This window comes from Pteropus vampyrus, unplaced genomic scaffold (assembly GCF_000151845.1).
Source record: "Pteropus vampyrus isolate Shadow unplaced genomic scaffold, Pvam_2.0 Scaffold516, whole genome shotgun sequence".
Classification (NCBI taxonomy): domain Eukaryota; kingdom Metazoa; phylum Chordata; class Mammalia; order Chiroptera; family Pteropodidae; genus Pteropus; species Pteropus vampyrus.
The window spans coordinates 2271872-2287874 of NW_011889297.1; the positions used below are offsets into that span (position 1 = coordinate 2271872).

At 35.0% G+C, this 16003-nt stretch overlaps 1 protein-coding gene across 4 annotated transcripts in view; it reads left to right on the top strand.

Moving 5' to 3' along the window:
• The window catches only part of HEPH (hephaestin), a 71875-nt gene that overhangs the window by 49624 nt on the left and 6248 nt on the right, over window positions 1-16003 (top strand). For all 4 annotated transcript variants that reach the window (XM_023525015.1, XM_023525017.1, XM_023525018.1 and 1 more), the window contains 2 exons: window positions 13540-13646; window positions 14765-14990. In XM_023525015.1, coding sequence (XP_023380783.1) covers window positions 13540-13646; window positions 14765-14990 — 333 coding nt within the window. The remainder of the gene's footprint in view (window positions 1-13539; window positions 13647-14764; window positions 14991-16003) is intronic.

The window sequence follows — 16003 nt, forward strand, 5'->3', positions numbered from 1 at the left end:
GGTTGAACATATTTTTTATTTTTTTTGTTTTTATTATTTGTACTATCTCTGAAATTCCTTTTCTTATCTTTTGCCATTGTGCTGTTAAATTGCTTTTTTATTAAATTTATTCTAAAGGAGTAGTTGTTTAATATATGATGGAAATAAATCATTCATTAAATATATTGCAATTATTTTCTCCCTGTCTGTAGTTTTAACACACTTTAATTTTAGAGAAGTTTTAGATTCACAGTGAAAGTGAACAGAAAGTACAGAGCATTACCATATACACCTTGCCCTCACACATACATAGCTTTCTACACTGTCAATATCCCACATCAGAGTGGTACATATATTATAATTGATAATCTGACGTTGATACACCATTATCACCCAAAGTCCATAGTTTATATTGGGTTGCATTCTTGGCATTGTGCATACTGTGGATTTTCAAAAATACATAAATAGCTTGTATCCACAATTAGAGTATCGTCAGAACAGTTTCTCTGACTTACAAATTCTCTGTGTTTTACCTATTCATCTTTCCCTCCCCTATTATCCCTAGCAACCACTGATCTTTTTACTATATCCATATTTTGCTCTTCTAGAATGTTATATATTTAGTATATGGACTTTCCAGATTGACTTCATGTCTTTTTATAGCTTGATAGCTCATTTCTTTTATCACCGAACAACATTCCATTTTCTGGATGCACCAGAGTTTATTTGCTTACCAACTGAAGGATATCTTCATTGCTTCCAAGTTTTGTCAATTAAGCCATGATAACCATTTATGTACAGGTTTTTATGAGGACATAATTTTTCAATTAATGTGCATAAATATCAAGGAGAAAATTGCTTTACTCTATGGTTAAATTATGTTTAGTTTTGTGAGTAAGTGCCAAACTGTCTTCCAAAGTGGCTGTAACATTTTGCATTCTCATCAACAATGAATGAGAATTCCTGTTGTTCCACATCCTAGCCAGCATTTGGTGTTGTCTGTGTTTAGAAGTTTCACTATTCTAATAGGTATGTAGTGGTATTCCATGGTTTTAATTTACAATTCCCTAAGGACACATGATGTTGAACATCTTTTCATATACTCTTTTGCCATGTATATATCTTCACAGTAAAGTGTCTTGTTCAGATAGTTCGCCCATTTTTATTCTGATTGTTCATTTCCTTATTGTTGAGTTTTAAGACCTCTTTGTATATTTAAGATAGCATGCTTTTATCAAATATGTCTTTGGTAAAGACTGTCTCTCAGTCTGTAGCTTGTCTTCTCATTCTCTTAGTAGTCTCCTTCAAAGGGCAGTAGTTTTTAATTTTAATGATATTCAGCTTATTGATTATTTCTTTCAGGTAATGTGCTTTTGGTATTATATCTAAAAAGTCATTGCCAAACCCAGGGTCATTTTGATTTTCTCCTATGTCATCTTCTAGGAATTTTATAGTTTTTGTTTTATATTTAGGTCTATTATCTATTTTAAATTAATTTTTGTGAAGGGTGTAAGGTCTGCATCTAGATTTATTTATGGTTTACATATGGATGTCCAATTGTTCAAGCACTATTTGTTGCAATCTTTTAAATGATATTTTGTCTCCTATGTTCCTGTAATTTGCCATTGAATTTAGAGGCTTAATTTTTTAGTCAGGAATACTTCATATGTGGTTATGTATACTTTCTTTGTATTATTTCTAGAAGCACATGACATCTGGGTGTCACCTTTTTAATGGTGTTATATTGTTTAGTGGGATTATGTATTACTAAAATTCTTTATCCATTGATTAATTGCTCCTTGGATCCATTATTTTATTAGGAATTGTAAAATAATATTTTTCCTTTATCATTTCTTTAGAAACTTTAAAAAGCTATCATTTTATAATTATTTTCTAGTTTTATTATTTTGTGATATGAAAACATAGTTTGCATGTTTTTGATCCTTTAGAATTTATTAAGACTTTATGGTATTGTACATAGGGTTTTGTGTGTGTGTGTGTGTGTGTGTGTCTGTGTGTGTGTGTGTGTGTGCCCTCATGTGTTTGAAAATAAAGTACAGACTTTGTTTTAAGGATGCATAGTTTTATATACAAATATTATTTGTTATCTGGGTTTAATTCATTTTTAAAAACATGTTCAAGAGTGAATTTTCGTACAGTGGAAATCTGCATTCCATTATTTCAAATGGGTATAATGATGTATTTCCAGCTCATATAAGAACCTCAAACACTTTGCCAAAACATTTCTAAAATATATAATGCCTATGACAACTTTCCAAGGATTTCTGTGTAATATAATTACCTATTTAACACTTAATGAACTTATTTTAGGATTACGTTTGTGGTCATAACTCAATGAACCTGCAAGTGTTATAATATAGGATAAATAAACTAAAATATGTTAAAGATACTATCTGAATTGAACAAGAGGCTGTTAGTGCCTCCAGGCACCTGGCAAAATCAAATAGTGGAGTTCATGAAGAACTAAACCTTTAGAGATTTACTGACGGATGTGGTGGACATGAGCCATGTGTATTTTTAAATTTAAATTAAATTAAATTAAGTGAAAGATTATTTCCTCATCAAACAAAGTACATTTCATGTACTTAGTAGTCACATGTGGCTAATGGCTACCATATTGAATAGTACAGATATAAAATACCTCCGTTATTATGGAATGTTGGACAATGCTGATTTATGAAAAGGAGTGGGGAAGAGGATAGAGAAAATGCAGTAGAAATTTAAACAATAATAGGAACTTGAGCTGAGTTATGCTTATAATACAACCTATATTCTTTCAGAATTAAAATGGAATTAAGTTCTTTTTACTGCCACGCACAAATAAATTATGATGGAGCTTTGATTTGGGTAGCAAATTTTGGGTACACATTTTTCCAAGTTTTTAGAGCAATCTTCTGATGATAGTAGTTTAGATAGCAAGTAGCTATCTACTAGCTTAAGGTTACCAATTTCACTTTTTGGAACTTTGATATATTGCCATATTTTGGTTCTGCTTGATATATCAGTTTCAGAGAGAAGTGTATTAAAATACCCAGCTATAAATCTTGTTTTAATTTATACTTTCTTAAATTCTATTAGGTATTGCTTCATATATTTTGGGCCTGTATTATTGGGCGCATATATGTTTATAATGCTCATAACTTCTTGCACTATTCTTTTTTTTTATTAGTATATACCCACAGTGACTTTTGGGTTTTCTGATTTGAATAAGTTATTAATTTATGATGCTATTCACTGAATAGCCTGGAAATGAAAGGTTTAATGGCTGACTAAGCTTAGAGGAGAAAAGAAAGTTTGTGAACAAAGCTGAGTTTGAGATGTCCAAAAGACATTTGCATGGAATAAGGAGTCAGATGCACATATACATGTGAAGCATGGAAGTAGGGGAGGCTTGGCATGGAGATATGTATTTGGTAGTTAACAAATATAGATAATATTTAAAGCCATGGGACTGAATTAAATTACCTGATTGGAGTATATGGAGCACAGAGAATCCAGAACTGAGTTCTAGAGAATTGCAGCATTGAAAGGTTGAGCAGGGAAGATGACTAGAAGTTAGGAAGAATCCAGGAGAATGTGGTTTCAAGGGAACAAAGTAAGGCAACTCTTTAGAAAATGAAGTGTTGCCCCATGTATCATATGTGACTAAGAGGTAGAAGTTTCATAAGAAGTGACCATTGGATTAGATGATAAGCCAAAAAATAACCTCTCAATGATGTCCATGTCCTAATCCCTGGAACCTTGGAATATGTTGTGTTGCATGGCGATGGGGAATTAAAGTTGCAAGTAGAATTATGATTGCTAATCATCTGATTTTAGATAGGAAAATTATCCTATCTAAACACAAGAGTCCTTACAAGTGGAAGAAATAAGCAGAAGAGGAGGTCAGAATGGTAAAGTATGAGTACTTGATTGGCTGTTGTTGGATTAGAATGTGGAAGAAAGTGCGATAACCTCTAGAAACTAGAAAAGGCAAGAAAGTGGATTTTCCTTTAGAGCTGCCTGAAAGAAACATAGCCTTGCCAACACCTTGATTTTAGCCTAGTGTGACCATCTTAGACTTTTGTCCTCCAGAACTATAATAATAGAATTTGCACTGTTTTAAGCCACCATATTTGTGGTAATATGTTACTATAGCAATAGGAAAGTAATGAAGGTTTGCACCATTGAGGTCACTGGTGACCTTGACAAGAGCCATTTCAGAGAGTGAGGGGAACAAAAGTCAGATTAGATTGACTAAGTAGTGAAAAGGAGGTGTGGAAGTGAAGGTAGGGAATATCGACAACTTGTTTGGAGGCTTGGCTGTGAAAGGTAATAAAATATATTATTTTATAGTTCAAAGGGACTGTGGGATCCAGAGAGAGTATTAAATGGAATATTTTAGGTCTGAACTGTCCGATATCATAGCTACTAGTCACATGTGGCCATTTAAATCAATTAAAATTAAACTAAATTAAAAAATCAGTTCTTTACCTGCACTAGCCAAATGTGGTTAATAGCCACTGTATTGGGCCATGCTGTTCTATAGCATGTTCATCACTAGGCAATGATCCAGCAGAGAAATAGAAAGTGATAATGATGTAAGAAAGAGAGAGTATGTGTTAGAGGAAGAAAGAGAGAGAGAGAGAGAGAGAGAGAGAGAGAGAGAAAAGGATTAAGATAACTGAAAAATGGACATGGGGTGGGATCCAGAGCATGAATAAGGGGAAATGATATTTGATAAGAGATGCTTTATCATTTGTAAATGGAACAAATAAAAAGAAGATTGGTGCAAACTCCGAGAATTGCAGATTTTGCCGTGGAATAATTAAATTTCTCTTCTGATGGTTTCAGTTTTCTGATTCAAATCAAAAGTTAATCAGTGGTGTCAAGGCATGTGTGCTAGGATAGGAATTTTGAAGCAGAAGGGGAACATATGAAATTTTTGACTCAGGTAGTATAAACACACTTTTTTGAAAAACAGAAGAAGTCTGCTGAACAGTATAAAGGATCCATTTAAGGTTTCAGATAATGAATTCATACTAAAACCAATCTTCCTGTTTTTATTTGGGGGGTATATCTTTTTGTTTTATTTTTTGATTTTCAAATTTTCAAATTGTCAAAACGTATTTTGAAATTAGAATATTTAGTGTTAGTGAGGACACAGTATAATATGCACTGCCCTTGGCCCTTTACATTGCTATAACCTTTCAGCATTATTAGGGGGAAAAAGCAGATGCAAACCAAATGCCCAACAAAGAGAAATAGATTGTATTAATTATGGTGAATCCATGAGATGTAGAGTTTATAAAGCCATTAAAGCCATGTGTTTGAGGTTTTCTAATGCACTGTAAAGTGCTGATGATATAAAGTTAAATTTAAAAAAGTCATGCTCCAACACTATTAAAAACTATGATTCAAATTTTGTAAAATAAGAAAATAGGCCCATGTACACATACATATACATGTACCTATCTACCTACACATATTTATATGTAGTGAATAGAAATGCACTTAAATATAAGTGAGTGTTAATGTCTGTATAATGTGAGTAGTGTCTTTAATTTTATTTTTATGCTTTTCAAGGTATCTAAAATATTTAACATTGAATATGTTTTATTTGTATACATTTTTAAAATTTTATTTTTAATCATAGAAGTAATAAATGAATGCATTTTCATTATAAAATATTCAAATGGTACAGATGAGCAAAACCCCCTTGGTTCTAATCTCAACCATAGCTCCCTTCTTAAAGGTAACCCATATCACAATTTTTTTGTTTCCTTCTAGACCTATATAAAATCTTTCTAAAAATTAAGTTTATTGGGGTAACATTGGTTAATACAATTATATAGCTTTCAGGTGTACATTATAATTTGACATCTGTGAATTCTATTGTGTGTTTACCATCCAAAGTCCAGTTTCCTTCAGCTACTATATATTAGATCACCTTTACCACTTCACACTCCCCTATTCCCCTATATTTGACCCCCATTACCCCATCGACTTCTGCCCTCCTCCACCACCCTATACTTCTGGTAACCACTAGTTTATAGAACATGTCCATGAGTCTCTGTTTGTTTGTCCTGTTCTTTTGTTGCTTTTAGGTTTCTATCCCACATATAAGTAATATCAGGTGATTTTCAACTTTTTCTGTCTGGTTTATTTTGCTTAGCATGCTTATCTCAAGGTCCACCCATGTTGTCACAAATAACAGTATTTCATCTCTTCTTATGGCTGAGTAATATTCCATTGTGCATATGCACCACAGCTTCTTTAGCCAACCATCTATCGTAGGACACTTTAGTTGCTTCCATGTCCTGTTCACCATGAATAATGCTGCTATGAACATCGGTGTGCAAATATCTTTTCGGATATGAGTTTTCAAGTCTTTGGGGTAAATACCCAGTAGAGGGATTGCTGGATCAATTCTTAGTTTTTTGAGGAAACTCCATACTATTTTCCATAGTGGCTATACCAATTTGCAGTCCAACCAGCAATGGATGAAGGTTCCTTTATCTCTGCATCCTCTCCAACATTTGTTACTACTTGTCCTGTTGATTATAGCTATTCTAACAGGTGTGAGATGGTATCTCATTGTGGTTTGATTTGCATTTCCCTAATAGCTAGCAGTGTTGAGCATCCATTCATATTTGTTGACCATTTGTGTTTCTTCTTGGGAGAAGTGTCTGTTTAGGTACTCTACCCATTTTTTAACTGGATCATTTTTTTTTTATTGTTATTGAGTCGTATGAGTTCTTTGTATATTTTGGATATTAGGCTCTTATTGGAAGTCATGCTTGCAAATATATTTTCCCATTTAGATGGTTGTCCCTTTAGCTTGTTGACAGTTACTTTTGCTGTGCAGAAACTTTTTAGTTTGATGTAGTCCCATTTATTTATTTTTTGCTATTACTCCTCGTCCATTTGAGGTCAAATTCATAAAATCTGCTTGAAGTCCAAGGTCTAAGAGTTTAGTTCCTATGTTTTCTTCTATGCATTTTACTGTTTCAGGTCTTATATTCAGGCCCTTAATTCATTTTGAGTTAATTTGGTGTGTGGTGATAAACATTAGTCTAGTTTCATTCTTTTGCAGGTGGCTTTCCAGTTTTCTCAGCAGCATTTATTCAAGAGGCTTTCCTTTCTCCACTGTATGTTTTTGGCTTTTTCATCGAAAAATATTTGCCTATGTAAATATGGACTCTCTATTCTGTTCCACTGGTCCGTGTGTCTGTTTTTCTGCCAATACCATGCCATTTTGATTACTCTTGTGTTGTAGTATAATTTGAAGTCGGACAAAGTGACGGCTCCAGCCTCATTCTTTTTTCTCGGGATGTCTTTGGCAATTCGGGGTCTTTTGTGCTTCCATACAAATCTGATGATGTTTTGTTCCATTTCTTTAAAAAATGCCAATGGGATTTTGATGGGGATGGCATGAAATCTATATAATGCTTTATGTAATATGGTTATTTTAAGTATGTTGATTCTTCCAATCCAAGAACACAGAATATATTTCCATTTCCTTGTATCTTCTTTGATTTCTTTTAATAGAGTCTTATAGTTTTCATTATATAAGTACTTCACAATATTGTTAAATTTATTCCTAGGTATTTTATTCTTTTTGTTGCAATTGCAAAAGAAATTATTTTTTCAACTTTTTTTTTCTTCTGACAGTTCATTATTAGAGTAAATAAATGCTATGGACTTTTGAACATTGATTTTGTATCCAAAAACTTTACTGTATTTGCTCATTGTTTCTAGTGTTTACCTTGCGGAGTCTTTAGGGTTTTCTATATAATCATGTCATTTGCAAATAATGGCAGTTTGACTTCTTTTCCTATTTGGATGCCTTTTATATCTTTCTTTTGTCTGATTGCACTTGATAGAAACTCTAATGTTATATTGAATAACAGTGGTGATAGTGGAGAGCCTTGCCTTGTTCCTGATCTTAGAGGGAAGGTTTTTAGTTTTTCACTATTAAGTATAATGTTGGCTGAGAGTTTGTCATAGATGGCCTTTATTATGTTAAGGCACTTTCCTTCTATACCAATTTTGTTCAATGTTTTGGTCATAAATGGAAGCTGTATCTTTTCAAAGGCTTTTTGTGCATCTATTGATATGATCGTATGATTCTTATTTTTTAATTTGTTTATATGGTGTATCCTATTAATCGATTTGTGTATGTTGAATCATCCCTATGCCTCTGGGATGAAGCCCACTTGATCGCGTGGGCTTAATATGTTGCTGTATTTGGTTTGCTATTATCTTGTTTAGGAGTTTTGCATCTGTGTTCATGAGAGATATTGATCTGTAGTTTTCTTTCTTTGTGTTATCTTTACAAGGTTTTGTTATCAGTATAATATTGGCCTCATAAAATTAGTTGGGAAGTCTTGCTTACTCTTCGATTTTTTTGGAAGAGTTTGAGGAGAATAGGTATTAAATCTTTTTTTGAATGTTTGTTAGAATTCACTGGCGAAGCCATCTGGTCCTGGACTTTTACTTTTTGGTAGGTTTTTGATGATTGTTTCAATTTCCATACTACTGATCGGTCTATTTAGATTTTTCCAGTATTTCTTGATTCAGTCTAGGAAGATTGTATCTTTCTAAGTAATTGTCCATTTCTTCTAGGTTATTAAATTGTGTGTTATATACTTTTATAGTATTCTTGTATAATCCTTTGCATTTCTGCGGTGTCTATTATAATTTTCCCACTTTCATCCCGAATTATATTTGTGTCCTTTCTCTTTTTTCTTTAGTGAATCTAGCCAGGGGTTTGTCAATTTTATTAACCTTCTCAAAGAACCAGCTCTTTGTTGCATTTATTTTTTCTATTATTTTTCCCATTTCATTTATTTCTGCTCTAATTTTGATTATTTCTTTCCTTCTGCTGACTTTAGACTTCATTTGTTCTTTATTTGTTTTTTAAGATGAAGCGTTAGTTTGTTTATTTGGGCTCGTTCTTGTTTTTTGAGATAGGCCTGCAATGATATAAACTTTCCTCTTATTATCATTTTTGCCATGCCTCTAAAGATTTGATATGTTGTAATATCATTATCATTCATTTCTATGTATCTCTTAATATCTCCTTTTTTTTCCTCTGACCCAGTCATTCTTCAGTAGCATGTTGTTTAATATTCATGTGTTTGTGGTTCTTTCCGTTTTCTTTTTACAGTTTATATCTAGCTTCAAAGCATTATATCAGAGAATATGGTTGGTAGGATTTCAACCCTTTTATATTTGTTGAGGCTACCTCTGTGTCCTTGTATGTGGTCAATCCTTGAGAATGTTCCATGTGCACTAGAGAACAATGTATAAGGAGTTGTTTTGAGATGAAAAACTCTGTATATGTCAATTATGTCCAATTGGTCTAACATGTCATTTAAGGATGTTATTTCCTTATTGATTTTCTGTTAGGATGATCTGTCTGTATCCGACAGTGGGGTATTTTGGTCCCCTACCACGATTATGTTTTGTTTTGTTTCTCCTTTTTGTTCTGCTAGTAATGGCTTTATATATTTCAGAGCTTCCTGATTGGGAGCATAGATATTAATAAATGTTATGTCTTTTTGGTGCATGATTCCCATTTTTATTTTGAAGTGTCCCTCAATATCTTTCTTTATCTTTTTTATTTTGAATTTATTTCCTCTGATATTAGTACTGCTACTCACGTTTATCTCTGAATTCCATTTGCTTTAAATATCATTTTCCTCCCTTTCATGTTGAGTCTATATCTGTCTTTGGAGCTGAGATGTGTCTCCTGGAGGCAGCATGTGGTCGAGTTCTGTTTTTTGATCCATTCTGCAACTCTGTGCCTTTATACTGGTGAGTTCAGTCCATGTACATTTAGGTTGATTATTGAAATATGAAATTTTCCTATATTATATTTTGATTTCTGGTGGCTCGGTATTTCCATTGCTTCCTTGTTTTTGTGTGTGGTTTTTTCCCTCTGCTGTTCTCGTTTTATATTACATACTTCAGTTCTGATTCTTTGGTGTATGGTTATCATTACAAATATGTAAAGGATGGTTATTGTTTAAGATTATAATGCCCTGTTCTTAGTGAGGGTTGCACTCCTCTGCTTTTATCTGCCTGCTAGTCACTGTACTCCTCTTTATGGATTGTTTTTGTGTGTGTCATTTTGTTTTGGAGGACCTGACCCCTTTCAGTATTTCCTATAATGCAGGCCTCGTAGTGGAGAATTCTCTCAATTTTTGTATGTCCAGAAAGGTCTTTATTTCTCCTTCATATCTAAAGGAAAGCTCAGCTGGATACATTATTCTTGGCTGGTAGTTTCTTTCATTTACTATTTTGTATATTTGATTCCCCTCCTTTCTCGCTTGTAAGGTTTGTCCTGAAAAGTCCAATGATAATCTAATGGGTTTTCATTTTTAGGTTACCGACTTCTTTTTCCTGGCTGCTCTGAGAATTCTTTCTCTGTTTTTGATTTTTGATCATTGTAATACAATGTGTCTTGGAGAGGCCTTTTTGTGTTGAGATATTTGATGTTCTGTTGACTTCTTGAGTTCCAAGCTTCATCTCATTCCTATGATTTGGGAAATTCTCATAAACTATTTGTCTGAAAATGCTTTCTAACCCCTGCTCCTTTTCCTCCTCTTTGAGAATGCCCATTATTCGTATGTTTCCTCTACTGATGGTATCAACTAGTTCTTGTATCATTTGTCATTATTTTTCAATTTTTGTTGTCTCTCTTCTTCCTTCTAATTTATTTCTATATTTCTCCCTTTGACATAATTGATCGTTTCTTCCATTTGATCAACTCTATTTCCCAAGCTCGTTATTTCAGTTTTCATCTCTTTCAGTGTGTTCTTCATATCCACAAGTTCTCGTTGGTTCTTTTTGAGGGTTTCAGTTTGCTTGCTAAAGAACCCATTCTGCTCATCTAGATGCTTTTTTTCAATTCCTGAAATTGTTGAAATGAATTGTTTTGGATCTCATAGAGTTTTTTCAGAAATACCATCCTGAATTCTCTGTCACTTAAGTCACATATTTCTATGTCTGTAAGCTTATTTTCCGGCGAGTTTTCTCTTTCTTTCTAAACTCTTTGTCACCTCGGTTGTTCATGGTGTTTAATGGACTATTTCTCTGCCTGGCTATTAATGGAAATGTATTCTGCTTTTTTTCCAGAAAGAAGATTTATTGTATAAAGATTTCTCTTTAGTCTGTTGCAAAGACATTTTTCTTTTGGTTTCTAGTAGGTGACGTCTAATCCTCTTGGATCCCTGCTGTATGTAAAGTCTTAATAATGCTTTTTTTTCCATATAGATATTCAATCAGGCTTGCTACCCTCATTCTTAGTCCTTGTCAGTGTTAGTTACAGTTTCAGTAGTGTTTGCTGAGATTCCCCTGGGGCTCCATGGTGTTGTAGTGTTTGGTCTAGGAGGGTATGTGGAGTGGCCCTCTGTGTTGGTGGATGGGGTCTGTGGGTCAGCCTCACATTTTGCAACCATGGCTTGTAATAATCTACTGTTGTTTATCTGCCATCGCCACTTTTCTGCCATCCCTACTTCTCTGCTGTCCCCATGTCTCTACCATCCCCACGTCTCTGCTGTCCCCACTTCTCTGCTTCCTGCCCTTATGCCTGGGCACTGCTGCCAGCCACATGGAACTCACACTCTCCAAGGCAGGGTTGTTCAGGGTACCTACAACACTTTCTCCCTTTCCCCTCCTCCTGCAGGGAGTCCAGCTGCGAGAGGCAGCCTCTTTGTTTCTCCAAGTCTACCCCCTGACTCTCGGGGTTCTGACCTGCGGTAGCTCTTAGGTGCAGATCCCATTATCAGATATGTTGGTTTGAAGTTTGGGTGTTTTCTGTTGAGTTTTAGATGGTTAGCTTATTTTTGTTTCAAGGGAAGAGATCTGGGGATGTGTCTCATTCCACCATGTTTCTGATGTCACTCCAGAGACTCCTTTTTGTTAGGTAAGGTGATGGCAGCTCCTTCTTTGGGGAGGGTAGAGCAATTACAACTTTTTCTGGGCTTGTGGCAGAGTGGTAGTGGCTCCTTCTTGTAGAAGTGGCAGAGGAACCTGGACTCTATACAGCTCAGTCAGCTGGGGTCAGTGTCAAGAAAGACTTCCTGGTGCTGAGGAATGCTGAGGTTCTCCTGCTGTCCTTTTCCCCAGTGGGGTTTCCCTAGCTGTACCAGACTGGGGTGATTGGGATGATATCGTAAGATACTTCCTACACTTGGTTATATGGCCATTTTCTTTCTTTCTTTAGTTTTATTTTATTTTATTTTTACCAGTTTGCTACAGGTTCTTTATTGTATTCTGGAGTGCTCTCAGAGCTATTTTTTATAAGTATATAGCATATTTCTTGTTTTTGTTGTTATTGTGGGGAGGGGGAAATGAGCATTAGGACCTCCTTAATGTGACATTTTATCGATGTCACTTCTTTAGTATTCAATTTGTATAAAATGTTTAGAATGGGAAAATCTATAGAGACATAAAGTAGATTAATTGTTGCTTAGGGATTAGATGAGTAGGTGCATTAGGGAATGATAACAAAAGAGTATAGGGATTTTTTGGTGACAATGATTTTTCTAAAACTGTGTTGATGGTTATAAAATTCTGTGATTATACTAAAGACCATTACATTATACAATTTAAATGGGTCCATTATATGGTGTGCAAATTATATGTTGATAAAGCTGTTTTAAAAATTAATATGGCATTAATCAGAAGATGGATTGGAGAAGGCAAGACTTGGAGTCAGAGAAACACATTAGGAAGTTTTATAATAGTCCAGTTGAAAAAACAAGTGTCTACATTAGGGCAGGAATATTAAGAATTGTAAAGAAGTGTGACTATAAAATATATTATAGAGGTACAATCATGGGACTTGCCATTGTGTTGGATGATTTATGTGTGAATATAGGAAGACAAAGAAGACTAAAGTTTTGAGTCTGGGTAGCTAGGATGGTTTTGATGTCTTTACTAGACACTGGGAGCACAGAGTGAGTAACAGTATTCTTTTTTCAAAGGAGGCAGTTGAGTTTATAACAATTTTAGTTTTTGATGTGCTGTCAGGACAATCTTCAGAAGATGCCAAGGTAGCTAATTGAAAATGTCAGTTTGGAGCTTAATGACAAGAAAAGTCTAGCTAAGTATTTAAGAGTCATAAATACATAGATAACAACCAATATCAGAAAGGTGGCTGAAGGCTTCCATGGAGAGAGTATGAAAAAAAGAAGAGGACTGGAAACAAAGCCTGGGGAAACTGCTTTGCATAAGAGGCAACAGTAGGAAAAGAATAAAACAGTGCCAAAGAAGAGAGGACATCCTAAGCAGAGAGAACAATAGCATATCTGCCTTAGCAGAGGATTTTGGACCTGGGACTTTAAGGGTAGGGTTAGTAGAAGAGAGGCTGAGGGTGCCCCAGGAGGAAGAACAAAGTCACAAAAATAAAATGGAGACTGGTATGAAAATTATAGGGAAGGATCTTAAAGGGCTTGAGACTCACCCACCACAGACTCTTGGTAAGACCTAAGAGTTGGGAGAAATTTCTGACCTGGTCCAACTGGAGATACCTGTTACCCTTCCTAGGTGAGGTTCTCACTTACAAATGGAACATCCCAGAGAGATCCGGCCCTGGACCCAATGATTCTGCTTGTGTTTCCTGGATTTATTATTCTGCAGTAGATCCCATCAAGGTAAATACAATATTGGCTTCCTGGAGATGAGTCTCACAAATGGGTAGAATGGCTCACATAAAAAAAAAAACTATTAAATAGGTATAGTAAGAAGTCTATCCCTAGAATATTAATCCTAGAGTTTTGAGGAAATTCCTTAAATGCTCCACTTATTTTAAAAGACAAGAGGGGGAATAAAGGGGGTAGGTAGCACCACATGTTTGTGATAAACATTTTCTTCCTTTTTTCCTCTTCTTGGATCCTATAAGGCAATATGCTCTCATTTAAAAAGTCCAGAAATAGTTGTCAAGAGATTAGGGTTCTAGTCCCAAATTTGTTTTTATCTAACCTTTGGAGTGACTTTGGATAAATCATTCTGCTTCTGTTTCCTCATCTGGAAGATGAGTTTATCTCTCTAGCCACCCATCTAAAGCCAGATCACAGCAATTATTTACTGAGAGCCTACCATACTTTTGGCATTTCACTTGGTGCTTTGGATGATACAAACGTAAGACAGAGTTCCCATTTTCAAAGAATAAGATCTAGTTGGGGAAACAGATTAATATAAGCATAATGTTATTTCTATCTATCTATCTATCTATCTATCTATCTATCTATCTATCATCGTCATCTATCTCTGTGTTAATAGATCTTTAAAACCATATAATAGTTCTATTGGGGATCCAGGAGAAAGTGATTATTTCTGCTTGGACGAGAGGATGAATGAGAGGGAAGCCAGAGAAGGCCTTACATTTAATGAAATTTATATGTACTTACTTTGAGCCTTGAAAGATGAATAGTAGTATCCCATAAGATAAGGAATATGGCAGAGGGGAGGATATTACAGGAAGAAACAGCATGAGAAAGTGACTGGGTTTTGAAAGTTCTTGGTTGGTTTGGAGATAAATGAATAGTCTAGCCTAGCTAAAATATAAGTTATATAGCACATCTTACCTATGTCCCAAGATGGTTGTGAGGGTGAATTCAGATAACATGGTGAAGGTGCTTATAAAAGTAAGGTATTATGATGATGTTCTGAAAGCAGAGTTGGCTTAGATGTTAGCTTGGCTCCCTGTAGAACAATGCCACCCAGGAACAACCTCATATCCTTCACTCTCTCCTCTTCCTTCTATTCTCAGGACATGTATAGTGGCCTGGTGGGGCCATTGGCCATCTGCAGAAAGGGCATCCTGGAGCCCCATGGAAGACGGAGTGACATGGACCGAGAATTTGCCTTGTTATTCTTGATCTTTGATGAGAATCAGTCTTGGTACCTGGAGGAGAATGTGGCAACCCATGGGCCTCAAGAGCCAGGCCACGTTAACCTACAGGATGAGACTTTCTTGGAGAGTAATAAAATGCATGGTCTGTAGAAAATAACCTACCCCTCTTCCATAGAAGTCCCCGCATTAGGAGTATCTGATAGACCCATTATTACCTAAAAGAGCATAATTCATGAAAGAATGGGAAAGTAGGAAGTTGGAATGGAAATAAATTGGAAAAAATGTCCCCTGCTATTGTACATTTATACAGACAAAGCAGACATGTGATCCATATTAGATCAAGTGCCCAGAAAACAGGAAGCTGAGCCTGCAAAATTGTTGTAGTGGCACCAGCACGTTTTAACGCATTAGAGAAGGCAAGGTGGACATTTATGACCCTCAAAGTATTTGGTGAGCTGGTTGTTCAGGGCTCCTCTGCTTCAAAATCATGAGTTTAGTCTCTCAATATAATCTTATTTATTTACCACTTTGGCCCTCATATCTTCTTTTTCAATATAGACAGATGTACAACTTGTCTTTTAGTCTATTTTTTTTAAAACAAAGTTTATTTTACAGATGGAACAATTGAAAGAGAGCCTCAGAGAGTAGCATACTGGGTTTGTATTACATACAAGGAAGAGTTTTTGATGCTCAAATAGATTTCAGAGGGAAATTGTGCATCCAATCCTTCCTTTGTCTAGAGATATATGTATCTCTTTAAATATGAGAAAATCTCAAATAAGAGGGAGAACTTAAGTGCAATGGATGAAATGATTCCTCACTATTCTTTCTAACCTAATATTTCTTTGATCTGAGGATAAGGCGTGGCTTGATAATGACTCTAATGAAATTCAGAAGTAGTATCTCATTGTCACACAGACTCTAGTTATTTCTACTTGTTGGAGATAAGAGTGGTTTACATAGGAACAGATGATTCGTAAACTTTACAATGTGAAATTTTCATCTCCTGTCAAGTCAGAGAAGTAAAGTAACAAAAAGAGAGTGAGGACAGTGAGATCATGCTAGTACAGGGGTTGGACTAATGCCCATTTCCATCTGCTTGTTTATATGCTCATTTATCCAAAGTCTTCAGGTATTAATCCATCTACCTATTTG